This window comes from Mixophyes fleayi, chromosome 6 (assembly GCF_038048845.1).
Source record: "Mixophyes fleayi isolate aMixFle1 chromosome 6, aMixFle1.hap1, whole genome shotgun sequence".
NCBI classification, from domain to species: Eukaryota; Metazoa; Chordata; class Amphibia; order Anura; family Limnodynastidae; genus Mixophyes; species Mixophyes fleayi.
The window spans coordinates 26200271-26222574 of NC_134407.1; the positions used below are offsets into that span (position 1 = coordinate 26200271).

Genomic DNA, 22304 nt, shown 5'->3' on the forward strand with positions numbered 1-22304 from the left:
AGAGCTTTCCGGCGGGTTTGAAAAGTGGAGATGTTGCCTATAGCAACCAATCAGATTCTAGCTATCATTTTGTAGAATGTACTAAATAAATGACAGCTAGAATCTGATAGGCTTTTCAAACCCGCCGGAAAACTTTCAGCTTGATACATTTACCCCCATATGTAAGTTTATAATAATGTCTGGTAATGAACAAAGCTAGAAGAATAGTATGGATACTTTATACCTGCTGTCTGAAAATATATATTAAGGCCATATTTTAAAAAAAATTACTGCTAAAAGTACACATTTGAATTTCTTTCATTTTAATTTTCAGGGGTCGATTTATACAACCTGCTAAAAAGGAAAACAGATTCTAGCTGTCATATTCCAGAATGTACTAGATAAATGATAGCTAGAATGGTAATATTAAATGATATATTCAATCCATTAATAATATATATTCATGACATAATTGATACATAGACATGCAATAAACTATGTCAGCTCCTCTGCAGGCAGCACTGACAGGGCCATCTTTTCCATTGGGCACGATGGGCAGGTGCCCGGGGGCCCCACGGCCAAGGGGGCCCCATAGGCACGGCTCTTAATTAGAATAAATAATCCTGCAAAAGAAAAAACCTGCAAAAAAAACCTTCAAGGGTCACTGAGCAAGTACATCTATCTATCTCTATCTCTATAGATCTATATCTATATCTGTATCTCTATACATGCATATCTATATATGTAGGGACCACGGGGCACTGCTTTGCCCGGGGGCCCATAATGTTGTTAAGATGGCCCTGAGCACTGAGGGTGAGTAACAAAATTGTTTCAACAAAGTAAAAAAAAGTAAACATTGCTGGTTGCCAAGTTTTATTTCAGTAACAGAGAAGGGATTGTATAATTTTTAATATCTCTTCTAACTCACTTCATGCAGGTCGTCCGGATTCTCCAGCAAACAGATTCGTTAAAAACAACTGTAAAGGGGTTCTCTAGCTCAGATGCCTATTAGATATAATTTTTAATTTTCAGTAATAAGGACTGAACATTTATACAAATAATTGAGATTAAAGACATGAATACAGAATCAGAAGATGACATACAGTACATAAGGGATCTATTTTACATAGATTCATAGATGACTTTCATGTACTGGCTCGTGTGTGACCTCCTGCAACTTTTAGAAAAATACATTGATTTCTGCAGGGTCAGGGTCGGCTGGGGGGCAGGGGGGCAGGGGGGCATCTGTGCCCGGGGCCAGACCCATAGTGGGCTACCTTGGGCTGGGTCACTGTGCCACCTGCATTTGTTTTCCTTTAAAATGTTCCTAATAGGCTGCAGAGTCGAGTCTTGGCCCCCCAGGCTAACATTTGCCATCCCTACCGTGGTGCTACCATGTGGTGCTCAAAAATGAATTGGGAGGTTTTCTCAAATGGTCACAGTACACCTCAGTGGGTATAAACTCATGTAAATATATACTATATAAATGTTGAATACTGATGTAATTACTTAAAATTGACACTGAGTGAGTCATCAGAATGGTTGCTTCTGTCTTTTTCTCAGAATGTTATTCCTAATATCACAAATTAAACTTCATTAGATACATTGTTGCATATATCATGCACCCCTATGTGTTATGTTATTCCTTACAGTATACACATTTTCATAATGCAACGGCATCACTAAGCATGTATATAGAGATATTATTTATACTGCAATGAGTTAAATTCCTGCTACACTTGAAATTTTTGGTGGTTATACGGTATTAGTAAATTGGCACTGGGCACATGAGATATAGTGGTAGTTTTGCCTGATTTCGATTTAGTGCTGTGAATCAGGGCAGAGTTCCATGTAGAGATCCGGGACTGATGTAGGAGGCTTTTTGCTGCTTGTTGACATATCTCCACTGAGTAATGGTAACTCCTCTTGTCTTCGTCCTACAGGCTGTCCTCCCCTTGGACTGGAAACCTTAAAAGTAACAGACTTCCAGCTCCACGCGTCTACAGTGAAACGTTATGGTCTAGGAGCCCACCGAGGCCGTCTCAATATCCAGGTGAATAGCCATTTGTGGTAACTATCCCGCACATTGGAGGTACACTACATGCAGAACATTCTATCACACGGGAATGTGTGCATGGGGGTTCTACGTGGCCGGACAGACTGATGTGGCTTCTAGTTATGTCCAAACTGAGAACACTGTGTTCTGAAAGGTCATGTCCTTGTGTAGAAATGCTGGATGTCATTCAGTAAGATTATGTCTGGCTATGTATTGTAGTAGTGGGCAACATGATGTCTGTCAGAGTCCTTAGAATTGCCTTTGGCAATATACCAGAACTTTTGCAGAGAAGCATCACATGCCATCAACATCATAATCAGGGGCAGGCTGGGCTGGGGGTGGTCAGGGGGGTATCTGGCCCCCAGGCCGATCCCATAGTGGGCAACCTTGGTCTGGGTCACTGGGCCACCTGCATTTTTTCCTTTAAAATAGGCTGCTGAGTCAAGTCTTGCTCCCCGGGCTAATATTTGCCAGCCCTCCCCTGACCACAATGGGGTGATCACACCCCCTGAGTGTATTGGATGACCGATATCACTGTTGGCTATTATAACTGGGGAGAAGACATCACTTTCCCACTGACTAACCATTTGATGGACTGTGATCGAGCTGCACTCACTTTGATACTTTGGAACTGCTAAGAAGTGCAATAAAGAATATAAATTACTATGGTGGCTGCTGTAAGGCTGCACGACCCCCTCCCATCTGACGCTAGCCATTGTCTAAGACCAATGACTGCCACATGTGCCACGTTATGACACACCAATCTTACCATTCATCTTTGTGTACTACATGTGATACATAAAAACAGGATAAAGCATGGGAAACTAAAGCACCCATTTATTTTACTTGCAATTAAAATATATTGCAAATATCATCCCCATTGCACAGCTTATTGTTTTCTTTTCATAATATTCCCCTGTCACACCTCAATACTTACCACACCTCCAAGCCAGCAGTGGGACTCACTCATGTCCTAACACATATGTTGGGGATCGCTCTGCTAGATGAACATGATGGTCATTGTCCGGCAGGGTTAGATAACGTCAACCGAGATCAGTCCTGAAGATAAGTTAATTAAACACATTTACTTAGTAAAAGCTACAACTAATGAATCATTTATATTTAGTTATAAATCTGGTAAGAGTATGAGTTCTGAATCAGATGATTTTTAGGGTAAATATTTTCATAATTGAAATACTGTTTTTAAATATTTAAGATTGAAATGTTTTTTTTCAGCAGTCCTTCCTGTTCATTTCAGTGTGTTGCTTCCTGAAGTGAAATCATGTTTATTGTGCTGGTGTAAACTCCTTTCATTTTATATTACCTGTGATGCTCCTGAATAAAGGGGGTAGTGTAGAAATCAGAGCTGATGACCACTGAACCATTAGGGTACACCTGACCTGTTTGATCTCACCCCTGTCTCTTTGTCAGTAACGTCATCCAAATGTATCTGGTCGGTAAGGTAATAGGAAATTATAGGAACTTGTATCCCCAATAACTCCCTGCCTACCCTCCACCAACAATAAATAAAAGACAGCAGGGCTTATTTATAGCTTGGTACAAAGAGCAACAATGGGAACCAATCAGATATCTGCTTTAATCGGAAGCTGACATTTGATAGTGAAGCGTTTAAATGCCTTTTCCATGCGCTTCAAATATGTTGCAATCTATTGTACTTGTAGTGGGACATAATGCCCTAGAAGAAGGGCATCCTGCACTCTAATATTTTAAAAACCGTGTAAACATTTTAGAACGCAATGGAGGGAACAGCACCATTGACTCAATTTGTGCTATTTTCTTGCATTTATTCACACGTGAAAAAAGTGCCAAAAGAGCAGCTTTACGGTGTGAACGAGCCGTAAAGGAGCAGTGGAACGTGTAAGCATTGTTTATAACAGACAAAGACAAAATGTGGCTCTCACTCTTGCGGAGCTACGAGACCCAGCAAACACATCCTTGCATGTATTACCAAATCGCTCTTTTACATGGTAGTGGAACAGTTGTGAAAAGAAGTTGTCTTGAGGTGTTTTTGTTGCCTGACAGGCGGGCGTAAGTGAGAATGACCTTTACGATGGAGCTTGGTGTGCCGGGAGAAGTGATCTGCAGCAATGGTTGGAGATAGATGCTCGAAGACTGACCAAGTTCACAGGAGTCATTACACAAGGCAGGAACTCACTCTGGCTGTGAGTATATAGTATTGTTATATTGTACCTTCGTATACTTTACAACAGTGCATAGCGGATCAGTGTAAAGTACATCACATCATCCTATATCACTCCTATATCAATAGTGCATATGAGAGTGATAAATATTGTTTATCTGTAATTATTCTGTTTGTAAGAAAAACTATTAACCACTTTTATCCCTGGCCTTAGACGGGGAAGCTATCTGCCACTCTGAGAAATCTCATAATTATGAAACCTCAAATAACTACATGACAACTAAACTCTTGAACTCTTGAGAGAATAGATCCACAGCCTTTTATTTCATTTTTCATCATTAAGCTTAAGGGGAGAGGTGAGCCAGGCAACCCCCAAAGGGCCACACATTCCATGGCCAATTGCCATATTCAGGTCATGCCTGTTGGGTTCTTCCAACTGGCTACCTGGCACATTGTGCCCAACAACCATATTTCAAGGGTCACGTATACCGGGCCCACCCACCTAGCCACCTGCCACTCATTCCTAGTGATAACCATGAACAGGGTATAATAACCTACTGTGTGGGTCCTGAACTCCTCCTGGTCTACCATGCACTGGGGCATCACCTCAAATTTATTCATTTCATCCCACCTCTTTCCACAACCTTTAAGCCCCGTCCCCGTAACCACAACATAGGTCATGACAAACACCAAGTTCAACAATTTTTTTTACAAGGACAGCTGGATCAATTTTGCAATGTTATTGTCAGGATGGTAAGGTTTGTTCCGCACATAACACCAACATTTAAAGAAAATCACAAACTAATTATACCAATGCGATGCACCTGAGTGTCTGCGTGGGGATGTAACCCTTTCTGCAGTCTCTTTGGGGTTTCACCAGTCCCTATAAAACAATCTGCCTAATATTGTGGATGTCCCCCTTGTGCCTCTAAAACATGTCGGAAAAATCAAGGCATGGACTCAACAAGACCTCTGAAGGTGTCCTGTGGTATCTGGCACCAAGACGTTAGCAGCAGATCCTTTAAAAAGTTGCGAGGTGGTGCCTCTATAGCTCGGGCTTGTTTTTCCAGCACATCCCACATATTGAGATCTGTGAAATTTGGAGACCTCTTGAACTTTTTGTCATGTTTCTCAAACCATTTCTGACCAATGTTTGCAGTGTGGCAGGACGTATAATCCTGTCTTCTTTCAATAGTGCACCATGTTACCATCTCTTCCCCAGGTAAATGATGCACACGCACCCGTCCTTCCGCATGATGTAAAAGAAAACGTGATTCATCAGACCAGGCCACCTTCTTCCATTGCTTCATGGTCCAGTTCTGGCGTTCATGTACCCATTGTAGGTGCTTTTGGCAGTGAAACGTGGTCAGCGTGGGCACTCTGATCAGTCTGTGGCTACGCAGCCCCTTATGCAGCAAGCTGCGATGCACTGTGTGTTCTGACACCTTTCTATAATAGCCAACATTAACTTTTTTCAGCAATCTGTGCTACAGTAGCTCTTCTGTGGGATTGGACCAGGCAGATTAGCCTTCTTTCCACACGCGCATTAATGAGCCTTTGGCACCCATGACCCTGTCGCTGGTTCACCGGTTGTCCTTCCTTGGATCACTTTTGGTATATACTAATCCAATTGGTTAGAGTAACAAGGACAAACTTATACATAGCATATATATAACACATAACTTATACATAACAAATGACATGCGACATAAATGCAATATCAGTTAGGACAGTTTAAAACAGAATAAAATGACAGAAAACAGAACACTTACGTAGTTGTTCTATATGCTGGGGGAACGGTGGCAGTGGACAGCTCTCAATTAGATTGATCCCAAAATGACAGACACAGAATAGTTTTATAAGGTGTTTATGTCAACACTTTCTGCCTTCCCACACTTGTGTGATCTCACTGAGAGAGGAGGAATTATCACTTGTGAGTCTGGTAGCCAGGACATCTGCTTTAGCCTCTTACCACCTTACTAAATGTCAAGCCTAGCACCTTTAAATTCAATTGTTCCCCTGTCTTATTATATATAGTTATCCAAGATTTATGGCAGGAGGGAATTTGGATTATCAGATGGAAATCCACAGACATCGCAACTCTGCCTGGTCTGTGACACGCATGTGCTTAGTTGACATCCTGAGACCATGTGTGCCCTTTGATGTATTTAAACTAGTTAATCCCCCACCCTGACCGGCCAATCCTAAAGCAATCTATCGGAGGAGAAATAATTTATTGCCAGTTGTATCTTTATAATTTTTTAATTGGGCCCCCACCATGACATCATGTGCTTCCACATATGGGATGTACTGCAGCTGCCAAGATCTCATATATTTCACATGAAGAATGCAGGATTCATAGGTCACTGAAATACCTCAAATCCCAGTTTATATTGGTAAATAGTTTTATTAGATTACCCAGATTGGTTGGATTATCACAAAACATCAAAGTGAAATAGTAGACCAACATAGTCTTTGAAGTTGTAAGCAAAAATAAGTACGCAGAAGAGTGCAGTATATCATATAGATTTATAAAGTAATTAAATTTAACTTCATGGCTTGCGAGGAAAACCACCACAGTAAAATGAAAAAAAAAACCCCCAACAGTATTGTGAGATAGAAAAACAATACAGCATGATCATACAAGCAAAGTCACCATAGTAATGGGGTGGAATGAAATACAGTGTAAAAAATAGATATAGAACACTGGCTGGAATACAAAACAGAGTACAACAATTCATGGGTCAAATGCAGGATTTCTCGAGTCAATGCTTGTTTTCTGAACCTAAAAAGAAACACTTACTGCAATGAGCTGTCAACAGACATTTTACTGTATATAACAAGTAAAGCTGAGTCACAAATTGTTACTTATTCACATGGTGTAAGACAGTGGTTGGCAACCCTTTTCTATGCTAATATCATAATATTAATAGTAATAAGACCAACAAATAAACATTATACCACACAGTATAGTGCCCCAGTTCAAATTATGACACATTAGTGCCCCCAATTCATACCATGCCCAATAATTGTGCCCCCAATGCATTGAATGCCACATAGTTGTGCCCCAATAAATAGTACGCCACCTAATTGTTCCCCCAGCACACAAAATGTCACATAGTTGTGCCCCAATGCATAGTATGCCACATAGCTGTGCCCCAGTAGATGAATGCCACATAGATGTGCCCCCAATACACTGAATGCCACTTACACATGCCCCCAATGCTTAGTATGTAACTCACACGTGCCCCCAAAACAAAGTATGCCACTTACACGTGCCCCCAGTACATAGTATGCCACTTACACGTGCCCCCAATACATAGTATGCCACTTACATGTGCACCCAGTACATAGTATGCCACTTACACGTGCCCCAATACATAGTATGCCACTTACACGTGCCCCCAGTACATAGTATGCCACTTAGATGTGCCCCCAATACATAGTATGCCACTTAGATGTGCCCCCAATACATAGTATGCCACATACACGTGCCCCCAATACATAGTATGCCACATACACGTGCCCCCAATACATAGTATGCCACTTACACGTGCCCCAATACATAGTATGCCACTTACATGTGCACCCAGTACATAGTATGCCACTTACACGTGCCCCCGGTACATAGTATGCCACTTACACGTGCCCCAATACATAGTATGCCACTTAGATGTGCCCCCAATACATAGTATGCCACTTAGATGTGCCCCCAATACATAGTATGCCACATACACGTGCCCCCAATACATAGTATGCCACTTACATGTGCCCCAATACATAGTATGCCACTTACATGTGCGCCCAGTACATAGTATGCCACTTGCACGTGCCCCCAATACATACTATGCCACTTACACGTGCACCCAGTACATAGTATGCCACTTACACGTGTCCCCAATACATAGTATGCCACTTACACGTGCCCCAATACATAGTATGCCACTTACATGTGCCCCAATACATAGTATGCCACTTACATGTGCCCCCAGTACATAGTATGTCACTTAGTATGCCCGGTATGCCCAGTACATAGTATGCCACATACTTACCTTTGGAGTCTTCCGTTCCACAGCTGGGAGCTGCTGCACTATAGCAGCTGATGATGGGCGAAACTGAGCTTTGGCCATGCGCAGCAACTCCGTTTCGGCCATCTTCAGCTGTGAGCGCTGGCGTGCCAGACAATAATGGTCTGCGTGCCACGTTTGGCACGCGTGCCAGGGGTTTCCTACCCCTAGTGTAAGATGCTGTCTATCAATAAGATTGAGACTAACCGTGTATTTTTAATCATTTATTAAAAATATTTTCTTTTAACTAGTGATAACCATTTTTTTCATACTTTGAATGTCAATAAACGCAATTCCATTCTACGCTTATAGTCGCCACAAAATGCTAATAATGGTGCAAATACATAATTTCCAAAATGAGAGGCGGCCCAGGCAATATTAGTGCCCACTTATCTGGTGAGTAGTACTTACACAGAAGCAGTTCATGTGACTCCACTTGGGTGCAGGAGGGAAAACACACAATAGAGGTGTTTGTCCCGCCACAAACCCGTGTGATCCGCCACCGGCAGCTATTGCTGTATGAAAGCGGGTACAAGGCAAGAAACATCGTCAGAGCATGGCAAACACAGCAGAAGATCATTCTAAACCAGTGGTCAGGGAACAGGGGTACTTCAAATGGGGTAAAAATGAAATTCCTGGGGGTAATGGTGCCAATTCACATGCTGTCAGTTGGATTGTAGACCCCTTTAAATGTGAAATTGGTGTTGTACCAGAAGAGCCTCAAGGGTTGGCAGAGGCACTTCTTGAGCTTCGATGTAATAATGAAGCATATATTGCATTTGAAAACAAACCAGATATGTCATATTTTTGGATGTCAACAGCTGCAAAGGCATTCAAAATTGCACATGAGGAGGCAGTCAAAAAGTTGCTGCCTTTTGCAACAATCTACCTTTGCGAACAAGGATTTTCCACTCTAAGTAACATAAAAACAAAGCAGAGAAATCGATTGGACACTGAAGACTGTATCCAAATTGCTCTGACATCAAAATGCCCCAATATTGATGCTCTCATATCAAAAATGAAGCAACATCATTTCTCCAAAACCTGAAGTTTTGAAGTTGAAGTTTTCAAAGAAATTTTGAATAGATTCAATAAAATTTTGAGTTCCAATCTTTAATAATATATGATTTCCTTGCTTTCAAATCAAGGGGTAACGTCGGCGTATCTAAATATATTTGGGGGTAAAAGGTAAAAAAGTTCCCTGACCCCTGCTCTAAGTGGTAGAACCATTGGATCCAGGGCCAATTTCAGACAGTGAGAAGTGAGACCCTGGGCAGAAATCATGGTGGGGGCCTCCTCTACATGGTGAATTGTGGACCAGCATCTAAGTGCAATGTCACATTCCCCATTGAAGGGACTGCTGCACAGCCCGGGTTACATCGCACATAACACATTGCCGGCTACATTATACAGACACCGAGGTGCGTATTTATACATCATTTTTATAACCAATGTTTAAAGTAATTTGGAGGCCAGATGCCAAACAAAAACAGGGAAGAAGATGTAGTGTCAAGGGTAGGATTACAGATATAAGAAAAGCTGTAGAAACAGAGAACAAATCAGCTATCTTGTGTATACACAAACTGTCTGCTTCACCATAATAGGGATGAGTGGGAAAATCCTCAGATGACCCCGATTTAGATTCCTGACTTGAGGACATATACATATGCCTTTCAGTACCAGTCTCCGAGAGCTACCTTTGCCCCGGAGTGGTAAAGCCATTGCTGTGCAGTTGCCCCCCTGTGCAGCTTCAGCAAAAGCACATAACCTAGAGAGTGTGATGGGACAGAACAGCAAGAAGCTAGTGGTCTCCATAGATACGTTTCCCGCCAACATTATGGCTCAGGTTGGGCGCTCCTGGGGGTAAATTTGTCAAGCTGCTGGTTTGAAAAACTAGAGGTGTTGCCTATAGCAACCAATCAGATTGTTGTCATCGTTTATTTAGTACATTCTACAAAATGACAGCTAGAATATGATTGGTTGCTATAGGCAACATCTCCACTTTTTCAAACCTGCAGCTTGATAAGTTTACCCCCTGGTCTCTATAGAACCTCCAGACACAATGAGGCACTGGCCCTTGATTCAATTTGGCTGAAATCTCCAGCTTACAAGTGGATAGGGTAGAAGCAACTTTAATAAATGCTTAATTTTCCTCCAGAAGGCAGCATAAAAGTTTATAACAATAATTCGAAAATCATTGTGTAGAGTTGACTTTTCGGAGTGAAGCCGTCTCTCTGATGGTTCTTCAGCAGCAGCTGTGAAATAGGACTCCATTAGTAGTTTTTTACAACCTTTCAAACCTTACATTGATTTTTAACTGTCCTGGTTTTTTTTCCATTTGGCATATGGATTTGTTGCACATAATTTTAAGCTCTACTCATGAAATACACTATGTTATGATTTACAACCAGTCTCTACATCGAATGTTTTGGGTACAATAAAAGTTTCCTTTTCTGAAGGTTTATTGAACTTCAGCTTTGAGTAGTAAATGCCTGTGAAGGAAGTAGATAATAGGAAACACATATTGTTATCATATTGTTTTCATTCCATGGATTCAAGTTATAATCTTGTGTATCTTTCTTGACTGCTTATCCCTCTTACTGCTCTAGGCCAAGCAAAAAAGAAAATTGCGAGTTTCCGGTGGGTTTGAAAAGTGGAGATGTTGCCTATAGCAACCAATCAGATTCTAGCTATCATTTTGTAAAATGTACAAAATAAATGATAACTAGAAGCTGATTGGTTGCTATAGGCAACATCTCCACTTTTCAAAGCCGCCGGAACCTTGCACGTTGATACATTTACACTCTGGTGTCTACACACATTTGTGTGATTGGACAATCTTTAAAGCTTATTTTTAATTTGCTGATGGTATTACTACACAAAGTTAATTTAGAAGGAGCCCAAAATATTTGGTTGTGTCTGTTCTTATGGTGTCTTTCTAATGTCTGACCGTTCTCATCAGGGCAATGTGTGTACCACTAGTACCATGCAAGAGTTTAAACGCCACTCCATCATGTTTCTCAACATTTATGTGGGAAAAAAATCAGGAAAAAGTGAAGCCCAGCCCCTGAGCTGTGCACACTAAGCCCCCAATTTGTCTCAAACACACCCCAATTATGCACAACTACTTTCTGCTGAAGCTCCACCCCTTTTGGGGTCCCCAATTTGGGACAGTTCCATCAATAGTGGGAATAGTGAGAGATAAGCTTATGGATCCAGATATAAATACCAGCTGCCACACTATGGGCGCTGAGTAGGGTTGAAGATGTCAGAAGATGCATTAAATGAAGTTTTGTGACTTTTTTATTATTATTTTTTTTTATTATTATTATTATTATTATTATTACTATGTTTTTGTTTATAAAGTTTTATAGTGTTTTTAAGTAATTGCATACAATGTCATGAAACAGAAGGTAAAGATCGCTCTGGGGTGGCGGTGGGAAAATGTGTTTGTGGCTACTGTTAGGGGGCAGCACATTGGCTTCCAAAAATAAAACAGTAACAAGGTGAGAGAGCAGAAGCCAGAGACATGAAATATGATCCAGACACTGTAGAAATCTTAAGCGTCAGCTCTTGGCAACCCTACCTGCCCTTCCCCATTTATCATAGCTGAGTGTCCTTACTTTGGAGGAGGCTTTTGCTTTTGTGCTGCATGGGGACCCTGATGGTTATCTGTCAGTTTGGAGTGACTGTGTGTATCCAAGCATTTTTATTTAGTGTCATGTTGCAAATAGAACCAGGAAAGTTGTTCCCCATGTTCGGTGGCAGTGGAGACACCTGAGGAAGAACAGAGATGGCAATAGCAATTTATGTGAACTAAATGGTTTACAGCCATACATCATGTTTCCAAATTTGCATTGATCTGGTAACTCTCTGTATAGTTTATTTGATTTGGGTTAACCCACAACTGACTAGTAGACCAACAATTACTATTATTACCTGTTGTGTTTATGTGGGTCATAGGCAAACCGAGGGGGGGGGGGGGTTTCCTAGTGCCTGGAAACCACCCTCCAAGTCTGGGGCACTGTATAATTGAGGTGTCTGTACCCTGCCCCCGCTTCACACAGCTCTGCTTGAAAAGTGAGAGCTGCGTGCACCTATCAGTAGTGCATGCAGCATTGCCCATGTATATTATGGGGATAGGAAGAGTAGAAAAGCACTGTCTAAAATTATAACCACGCCCTCATGCATGCTTGTTACGCCCACTGGTGGCGTGCTGTGGAAACCCCCCTCTACAAATCCCGCGTTTGCCAGGGTCATGCTATAAATACAAGAAATCGGGACTCAAAATTGTGACTGTTGGGAGGTATTTATTCTGAGCTTAATTAGTTCTCTTTTATATAAAGATGTTGGAAAAAACATTTCTCTCATAACTTAATTAATTCAGGCCAGGCCACTAATATCGGAAAATAAGTGGGAAGTTCAGAAGCAGCGTTCTGTGCTGGAAGTAATAGATCACATTGAAGGGTCAGTTTTAGGAGAAAATATTTGTGTATTTTGTATTACTATTTTGTATTATTTATCCAACATACTGTTGCAAAGTGTTGTTTAGCACATACATGAGTAAAGGAAACAAACGAGCATAGATTAGCATACATTGGTTATTAAAAACAGAATGCATCTGTTCCCTGAGCTCATCCTTTCACACCTTGTCATTCCTTTCACACATCTAGGTATTTTTGCGGTAGATAACACGTTATACTTGTTTTTGGATTTAGCTTGCAGTTAGCAGATTAACTGTTATAACTGGGAACTGACTGAAGTTTCACTATAAGAAGATGTATGATATGTTTTTTTAAAGCTGCAATTAATCTCTTAATTGTTTGTTCCCAAAATGTCATTTTCATATATAGTGTATATGACATTTGTGCATAAGCGGTGGGTAGAAAAAGGTGGGATATTCTATAAGAGGGTAATTTTGGTTCTATTTGTCTTTCCTTTTAAGAGAGCATGGAAATAAACTACAGTTTTTTTTTCAATAATGGTTTTTATTAAAGCTTTTAATTACAGGGTATACACACAAAAAAAGAAAAAATACACACTTTAAATACAAAGGGGATGCAGGGGGAGGGAAGGGGAAAAGGGGGAGGAACAAAGTGAGGCAGTACATATCGATACATAGCAATAGCATTAAAAAGTACAAATCCCAACTTCTTAACAAACTACACGTTATTCAGAATACAGCCTAGGGGCCGCTTCCAGATATTACTGTGACGGATTGGTTGCTATAGGCAACATCTCCACTTCTCAAGCCCGCCGGAAAACTCTCAGCTTGATACATTTACCCCCTGGTGTTTTTACAACATCTCATTTCCTTCCCTCCCAGTATTATCGAAGTTACAGACCCTCTTCTTCCTAACCGTTGTAGCTCTCCAGACGCATCTCAAACCCACGATACGGTTGGGTTCCTCTTTAACTGACTATTTACGTCATTTTATTTTTAGTATCTACTTAAACTAGCCTCCTCATTGTACCATGATGCCTTTACCTTACAGGAATATAAAACCATGTATGTTCTACTTGGTTAATGACTTGCTACCCATTGCTTTGCATATCCTACAGACTGTCTTTTACAGTAACCCAAATGTGTTTTATTTATCCTGTCTATTACCTTTGTTATATTGTATTATTGCATTTACTGTCTATTTGCCTGTATATAAATATATAGTTACTTGTTACCTACTTAACAATGGAAGTTAACTTGTAAATGTACTTGCTCAATGGTGTTCACCCGGATGAGGATGGTACCTATTAGTTGGAAAGACCCCATGCCTACTTCCGTATGTGCCTGCAGTTGGGATTGACAGTGGCGCCGTCGGGTTTTTTGGCCCGCATGCTCCATATTCTTGCATTCACTTCATTCAATGCAAGGAGACCAATGGAGGATACAGGAATGTGTGACTTTTTCTACATGCAAGCGGGTTAGCATCCTCAATAGCTACGTCAGGGTTACATGCTTGCTGGATATCAGATGGTGATAGATGTGAGTTGTGTGTTGCAATCCTGAGAATTGTTTTGAATGAACCAGATGTCAATCAGGGCGGTGTGTTATATGAAAGCAGGGCGTCCTCTTCGGTGTTTTGTTGTTTGGCCCTTAGCGAGCTATTGGCTCAGGGTACTACACTATATTTTAGATTATTCGCTCCTGCATTTAGCATGTTCCAGCAGCATTTCATCATCGTACAGCTGGATCAGTCACCCTCTTGTTCTTCATATGTAGCGCTCACTGTAAGTAACTTGCAATATATAATATAGGTTAATTGGCTGCTATCAAATTGACCCTAGTCTCTATGTATGTGTGTGTGTGTGTGTGTGTGTTAGGGAATTTAGACTGTAAGCTCCAATGGGGCAGGGACTGATGTGAATGAGTTCTCTGTACAGCGCTGCAGAATTAGAGGCGCTATATAAATAAATGGTGATGATGATGATGATGATGTCTCGTTGGAAAACATTTCTTAAAAATGCCGCAAAGGCAAAAGCAGGTGTTGTCCATAGTAACCAGATTCTGTTTATCCAGCGACTATGCACAGGCAAACCAAGGGGAAGGGGGGTTCCTAGTGCCTGGAAACCCCCCTCAAAGCCTGGGGCACTGTATAACTGAGGTGACTGGACCCAGCCCCCGCTTCACAAGACTCTGCTTGAAAAGGGAGAGCTGCGTGCACCTAACAGTAGTGCATGCAGCATTGCCCATGTATATTATGGGGATAGGAAGAGTTGGAGAGCAGCCAAGCACTGTCTAATATTATAGCCACGTCCCCATGCATGCTTGCCACGCCCACTGGCGGCATGGCATGGAAACCCCCCTCTACAAATCCTGCGTTTGCCCCTGCTATGGAACGCGCCACCTCTTGTCTTTGCACCAATTATCCCAAAAGGTGCTTTATATCTTACTGTGATCCTTTCCACAGCTAGCAATTACATAATGAGTTGTTGCAAGATGGCTTATTCAATCTATTAATCAACTTGGTAATTAAGCAAATCCCATCAGTCAAGGGAAAGGCTGATTACTGTTCCAGTATTAACCCTCTTCCTGCTGGGACTATAACGAGGACTAACGCTCCACTTTCTGTACGACGAGAGCGGTCTATGGGAGAGAGCAGGTGTCGCGGAGGAGGAATCCGTCTCTCTCACTTGTTCTATTTACAAGGCTCTGGCTGTTTCTGTACAACAGAATGGAGATGTGACATACACACAGCAGACGCTGGTTCTGTTCTTATAATAACAGCTAGATTCACAGGAGCTCTAAACTTGATGGGTGAAGTTGCTTCCTGCTCATCTTTCAGTAATAAGCAAAGAAGAACTTATGCAGTAAAATTCCACTTACAATTGCTGTTTCTGTTGATGGTGATTACCTGCAGATTGTCCTTTAGAGGTTTTCAATTCAGCTTATTAAAAATGATTTTATATCAGATTAAGAGCACAATCTGCAGCCCTTCAATAATGTTGAATCTGAAAACCGGGATGCTCATGCAACATAAATTAACTTCTTCAAGTGACCAAAATAAAGGTTGTCCTGGAAAAAGGTTATACATGGGAACACCAAGCAAGGGCAGGTACTGACCAGTGGACGTGTAGTGATAGTAGCAGTATTTTGTAGTTCTTTATCTACTCTCTCTGGCATGGGCAACCCGCAAATGGGCCAACATATTGTTTGCACGGACGACAGCTACAAATCAGAAAGTGGGCATTGGGCAGCACGGTAGCTAATTGGTTAGCACTTCTGCCTCACAGCACTGAGGTCATGAGTTCAATTCCTAATCATGGCCTTATCTGTGTGGAGTTTGTATGTTCTCCCTGTGTTTGCATGGGTTTCCTCCGGTTGCTCCGGTTTCCTCCCACACTCCAAAAACATACTGGTAGATTAATTGGCTGCTATCAAAATTGACCCTAGTCTCTGTGTGTGTGTGTGTGTGTGTTGGGGAATTTAGACTGTAAGCTCCAATGGGGCAGGGACTGATGTGAGTGAGTTCTCTGTACAGCGCTGTGGAATTAGTGGCGCTATATAAATAAATGGTGATGATGATAATGGTCCTTATTAAACACATTTGGTGGAAAATACATCATAGAACTGCAACACTTTCATCAATGATGGTGGCTGCTATTTTCTACTTAAGTTAGATGCTTGAAAGCTCACAAATATTTTTTTATTTTTTTTAAAAAATGTGTCTGTGAAAAGCTGAGGGACAAGAGGGGACTATAGCTGCCCTAAGATCAAGGGCTAGATTTACTAAGCTGCGGGTTTGAAAAAGTGGAGATGTTGCCTATAGCAACCAATCAGATTCTAGCTGTCATTTTGTAAAAAGTACTAAATAAATGAAAGATAGAATCTGATTGGTTGCTATAGGCAACATCCCCACTTTTCAAACCCGCAGCTTAGTAAATCTAGCCCCAAATATTATAAAATGTTGAAAATCTGTGACATCAATGTGGAATTCATCCGGCAAATTAAAATAATAAAATGTAAGAACATGTGTGGTCAATTTTAATATTCCCATACCAGTGCTATTGGGTCTGATTCATTAAGGAAAGTAAAGCAAAAAAATGAGTAACTTTGAACTTTGGCAAAACCATGTTGCGATGTAAGGGGTACGAGTGGGTTTATTATAGAGATGTGTACCGGCCACTTTTGGTGTCTCGTGTTTTGTGTTTTGGATTCGGATTTGCTTGAGGTTTTGGGTTCGGATTTGTTTCGCAAAACACCTGACGAAAGGTTTTGGTTCGGATTTAAGGTTTTGGTTCGGATTTAAGGTTTTGGATTCGGATTTATTTTGAAAAAAACATAAAGTGCTAAAAACCAGTTTTGTGGGGTTTTTTTCACTCCTACGCTATTATTAACCTCAATAACATTCAATAACAATCATTTTTCACTAATTTCCAGTCTATTCTGAACACCTCACAATATTGTTTTTAGGCCAAAAGGTTGCACCGAGGTAGCTTGAGCACATAATGCCAAAAAAAGAGGTACAAGATGGAATTGTTCTGGGCCCTCCCTCCCACCCCTCGCGAGATTCGACGCAAGACTTGGACGACAGAGCCTCGTTTTTATTTTTTTGCCCACCGGAAATATCCGAACAGTGCTCGGATCCCGTTCGGATCCGCACTGTTCGGGTGGGCTCGGATTAGCGGAATCCGAGCCCGCTCATCTCTAGTTTATTAGTTTGCACATAAGGAAAATACTGGCTGTTTTTTCATGTAGGACGCAAATACTTGATAGCTTTATTTTTACACTGAAATTAAAAGTTGATCTAGGTAGGAGATGCCCAACCCCGACTATAAATCTGTCCTCGCATTTTAAATTTACCTCCCCCTCCAATGCAACATGGTTTTGCCAAGGTTCAAAGTTACTTTCCTTAATGAATCAGGCCCATTAAGAAGTACTAAGTCATTTAGTAGTAGCACTAAGTCATATTTTTCTGTATTGACACATTTACTTTTGTATTTTTTTATTTTATTTTAGAGATTGGAATATGTACTGTATTGTTTTCTTTTAATGCTTCCATTCATACTATTTTCAAAAGGGACAACTTTAGACTATAATGATCTATTACTACGCCCTATTAGTAAAAATGTTTAGAATAAAACTATATATTTGTTATAATAAATGTCACAATATTATGCCTCATTGATTTATTGTTCCTGTATCATGCTCACAAATCTTATTGTTTCATCCCACAAATCTTTGTGTGAATTTGTAGATTTATGTCCTGATGTTATATTTTCACCTCCTAGGAGTGACTGGGTGACCTCTTACCGAGTGATGGTCAGTAATGACAGCCACAGCTGGGTCTCTGCAAAGAATGAAACTGGAGATTTTGTAAGAACAGCCACATTATTCATTCATTGTTTTTTTGGTACAGATTATATTATTATATTTATATTGGTGATCTATATTCTGCTTTTTAAGGACAGTGTCGCATAAGAGCTTTTTTGATGTGGTTTCTCGTTCTCTCCTATTGTCATGAATTGGCTTTGATGGTGTCACACAAGCAGATTTTCCACTCTAACATCTGTTTAACAGCTGTGTACAGTGTTTAGGGCCAGCAGGAAAACAGCTCTTGCAACTGTCACATGAGCAAGTAACAGCTGCTGAAAAACTGTTTAGGATATTATGACAAACTTTTCTGGCAAGATGGTGACTGTCTGCAGAAAGGGCTATGAAGCATTCGTGTAGCCGTTGGCTATAACAAAGGTCAGCTCTGCACGGAGGGCAGTTTTATGTCATATCCAAGGGCAAAGAGAGCAAACAACTCTGTACATATGAAACATATTTATATTCATCATTTAGTTAAAATTGCAGGAAGGTAAGAACATGGCAATAACAAAAGCGAAAAATCATTGTATAATGTACATCACAGGGCCGAGTTGGCGTGCACACAATGCTTAACAGACTCCAGCTGCTCTCCACATAAGCAAGATCAGTTCTCACCCACACACTGTAACACAATCCCAAGTTATTGCACCAAACCTATTAAACACTCAAAGTGGTCTCATTACTCCCTTACACCTCTACTATGCCCACGAGAGCACCACATGAGCAATAAATCATGATGGGCTGCAGATTTTCCCCCCTTTTAAGTCGTCGGTCTGCTCCTGTGCACTCTGTTCCTTCTTTACAGTAAATATTCATTCTCAAAGACACATACTCTACTTCGGTTAGGTTGTGTTTGCTATAACCTGCACACTTAGGAGTGTCAAATTTTGGAAAACGGACAACTCTGTCCACCTCAGTGTAGCAAAAAGGCTACAGGTAACAGCAGAAGCCCCTGGAGGGGGTGAACCCCATATTTCTTAAACATGGGGGCAAGTATATAACAAGGACAAAACACTAGAAATATTGCTGCAAGGTAAATGCAAACCTAAATTTACTAACACATTGGAAACTATGTTAACAATAAAACATACCTCACAAAAGAGGTGGGATTTAACAGTAAAGTGGGTGGAGTTTTACACAAATATGTTTATTTGTGGGCGGAGTTTGGATCTGAGATCCGGCTTATTTTGTCCCTCTTTCAGGATTCTAAATGCTGGGAGGTATGATAAAATAAACATAACCTGCGCTTTGATGTGTATACTACACACCGTGCTTATCATCAGTTTATATCACAGAGTCATTGTCTGCTCTTATCTTCAAGACTCTCTCTGAGATAATCAGGATATTGGCAGGTCTAACCATAAAGTGCAAACATAAAACATGGTCTTTTTTCTGCAGCCAAGCCCAATAAAACAGTGTAGGTTGAAGTGGCATGGTGTAGGTTGAGATGATTATTTGGGTGCAGAGACTTTACTGTTTTTCACTCTATCTACATGTATAATAGGCCTACCTTATCAATGACTGCAGACAGCGCTGCCTATTGTCCATTAGCTGTGCCTTATCCATTCTGAGTATAGCACCATCTTTTTATATTTTACCCCCCAGCACACTCCTGTCCATAGGCAAACCGAGGTGGCTGGACCCTGCCCCCGCTTCGCACAGCTCTTCTTGAAAAGGGCGAGGGCGAGCTGCATGCGCCTAACAGTAGTGCACGCAGGATTGCCCATGTATATTATAGGCATAGGAAGAGTTGGAGAGCAGCCAAGCACTGTCTAATATTATAGCCACGTCCCCATGCATGCTGGTAACGCCCACTGGTGGCGTGGTGTGGTGTGGAAACCCCCCTCTACAAATCCTGCATTTGCCCCTGCTGCCCTAACCCCTAATTTGGCTACTGTTTCTTTACCTCTGTTGGCCCTGTTTAGTTTTATGCTGCGTTTACCCAGAGTGTTACATTTCTTCAGTACAAAGCCCTTATAGAAGAGGTTAATGTTATTTAGTCCTAAGCGCTCAATGGAATTTTGAGTAAGACTTCAGAATGGTCTCAATCCTGCCAAGTTTCATCTGGAAGCAAGACTGTTTCATATATCTTTGTTTTATGAAAACTTTCGATTTACTAGCAATGGCTCAGTGGAGAAAATGTTATATCCTGAAAGATTTATACGGTTGTCAGGTCAGCCATTGAAAACCATGCACCTATAAAATGCATATGCTGCCAATCTATTGTCTCAGATACAGGAGTCCTGCTTGATATGTTTCTATGCATCAGGCAACTAATTGCCATGGAGTTTGCGTAGTCCGGCTGTTATGTTTTAAATAGATTTTCTGAAAAATCTACAGGTATCACTAGAGACCCATATTCGCCCTGCTCAAATGTAGTTGAAAATATTTTTGATTCATCTCTTTCCCTATGGACATATTACATGTAATTTACAGTAGTACTGGATACTAGAACCTGTTGATTAGTTGTCCTGATTGTCAGTGGTGTAGATTCCTGTACTGCATGAATGGACATAGAGCACTGACTCTCTGGTGTGGATCACAGATCTGCTATGGATCACAGACTGTGCATATAATTAATGCATTATATCTGGCAGCCACGTCAAGTACAAATGCGGCATTTCTGTGCTGTATATCTCAGTGGTACATTTATCATTTTATAGATGTTCTATGGGAACAGTGAGAAGGAGATTCCAGTCTTGAATGAATTTCTAGAGCCGCTGGTTGGACGTTATTTTCGGATCAATCCCCGGTCCTGGTATGAAGAGGGGAGCATATGTATGAGGGCTGAAATACTCGGATGTCCTTTGCCAGGTTAGTAGATAATAATAATAATAATAATAATAATAATAATAATTATAATAACAGTTCCATCTCTTACTAGCTTACTTAGTTAACCTCTTCATATCCAGTGGTGTTTTGCACCAGATTCTCTAGATCAAATAAAATTTGTTCATTCGTTTTGTGATGTGTATGATTTAATAGTAACGACTTTTTTATTTATTATAATACACCAATTTAATTATGTTCCAGCAATGGAACCCCCACCTCTCCCAACTATTAAAGTTTTGAGTGTTCCCAACCCTTTGTTGGGCTGTTACTCACAGCGGCACACTGCTCACTCTGATTGCCAGGCAGAAAAATTGCGACTGAACTGTGTTACGTGGAAAAGGAAGCTTTTAAAAAAATATCTATTCATATTTATCAAAGGTTTAAGCTAAGTTACTTGAAGGATATGCACCCCTTTTTAGATATAAATGTAAATGCCCATAGAGACTTTATTGATTAATTATCTGTCTTAATTTTTTGGGGTTAGATACACCTTGAGTACAGTGTATCTAACATGTACTTGCACTGTAAGGAAAAAAAAAAAGTATCTAAGAGCTATGCTGCAGCATAATGTACTCTAGTGTTTTCACAGGCACTACATAAGTGTTCCAATAGAACTGGCTGACGTTGTATAGAAATGCAGAATTTGACAGCATAATGGAACCTACCGTTCCATCTAATCTATCTTTTATGTCTTTGTTTAGTTTTTTTTAGTTTTTTACCACCCTAATATTTTATATCTAACTCTTAACAATATGTTTGTCACATGTATTTGTGGATTGTTATGCTGTTTTAGTCCTCACCACAACTGCTGGGAGACTTTTCCATGGATTTATCACCCTTTCTGTAAATAAAAAAAGATTTTCCTTATCCTTCCACCAAGTCAGCTCCATTGTTCTAGAAATCCTCTTTTTTAAAAAAAAATTAAATAAAAAATATGACTAATTAGATGTTTCTATCATATCGTTTTGGTCCCTTTTCTCCTATAGACTGTACACGTTCAGCTCTTAGAATTCAATTGTGAACGCTGTAGACAAGGCCCAAATTGATGCAACATAACTGCTCATGTGTACAGGTCCATTTGCCCAGCATCAGAAAGTGTTTACTAGTCTTTGGTGATGCTCATATGCACGCGGCCTTGAAGAGTAACGCCATTGTTCTCTTTTTCTTGTGTTTTATGTTAATAAACTTCTTTCAGTATGAAAAAAATCTATCAAACTCTTTTTGATAGAGCACAGAGCTCTGGTTGCCACCTGCCAGTTTTAGTGAATAGGGGAACAGTGCGAGTGAAAGCCCGGACCAGTATCTCTTCAAACTCATTTGATACAGGCCAGCTGTATTGTCTTACAGAAGAGTAAACATCTATCCGTGTGCTTTATCTCCATGACAACGGAAAAGCTA

General features: G+C 40.7%; 1 protein-coding gene across 2 annotated transcripts in view; it reads left to right on the forward strand.

Moving 5' to 3' along the window:
• Positions 1 to 22304, forward strand: part of CPXM2 (carboxypeptidase X, M14 family member 2) — a 68900-nt gene that overhangs the window by 23941 nt on the left and 22655 nt on the right. For both annotated transcript variants that reach the window (XM_075216077.1, XM_075216076.1), the window contains exons 4-7: positions 1923 to 2032; positions 4079 to 4218; positions 17993 to 18077; positions 20738 to 20888. In XM_075216077.1, coding sequence (XP_075072178.1) covers positions 1923 to 2032; positions 4079 to 4218; positions 17993 to 18077; positions 20738 to 20888 — 486 coding nt within the window. The remainder of the gene's footprint in view (positions 1 to 1922; positions 2033 to 4078; positions 4219 to 17992; positions 18078 to 20737; positions 20889 to 22304) is intronic.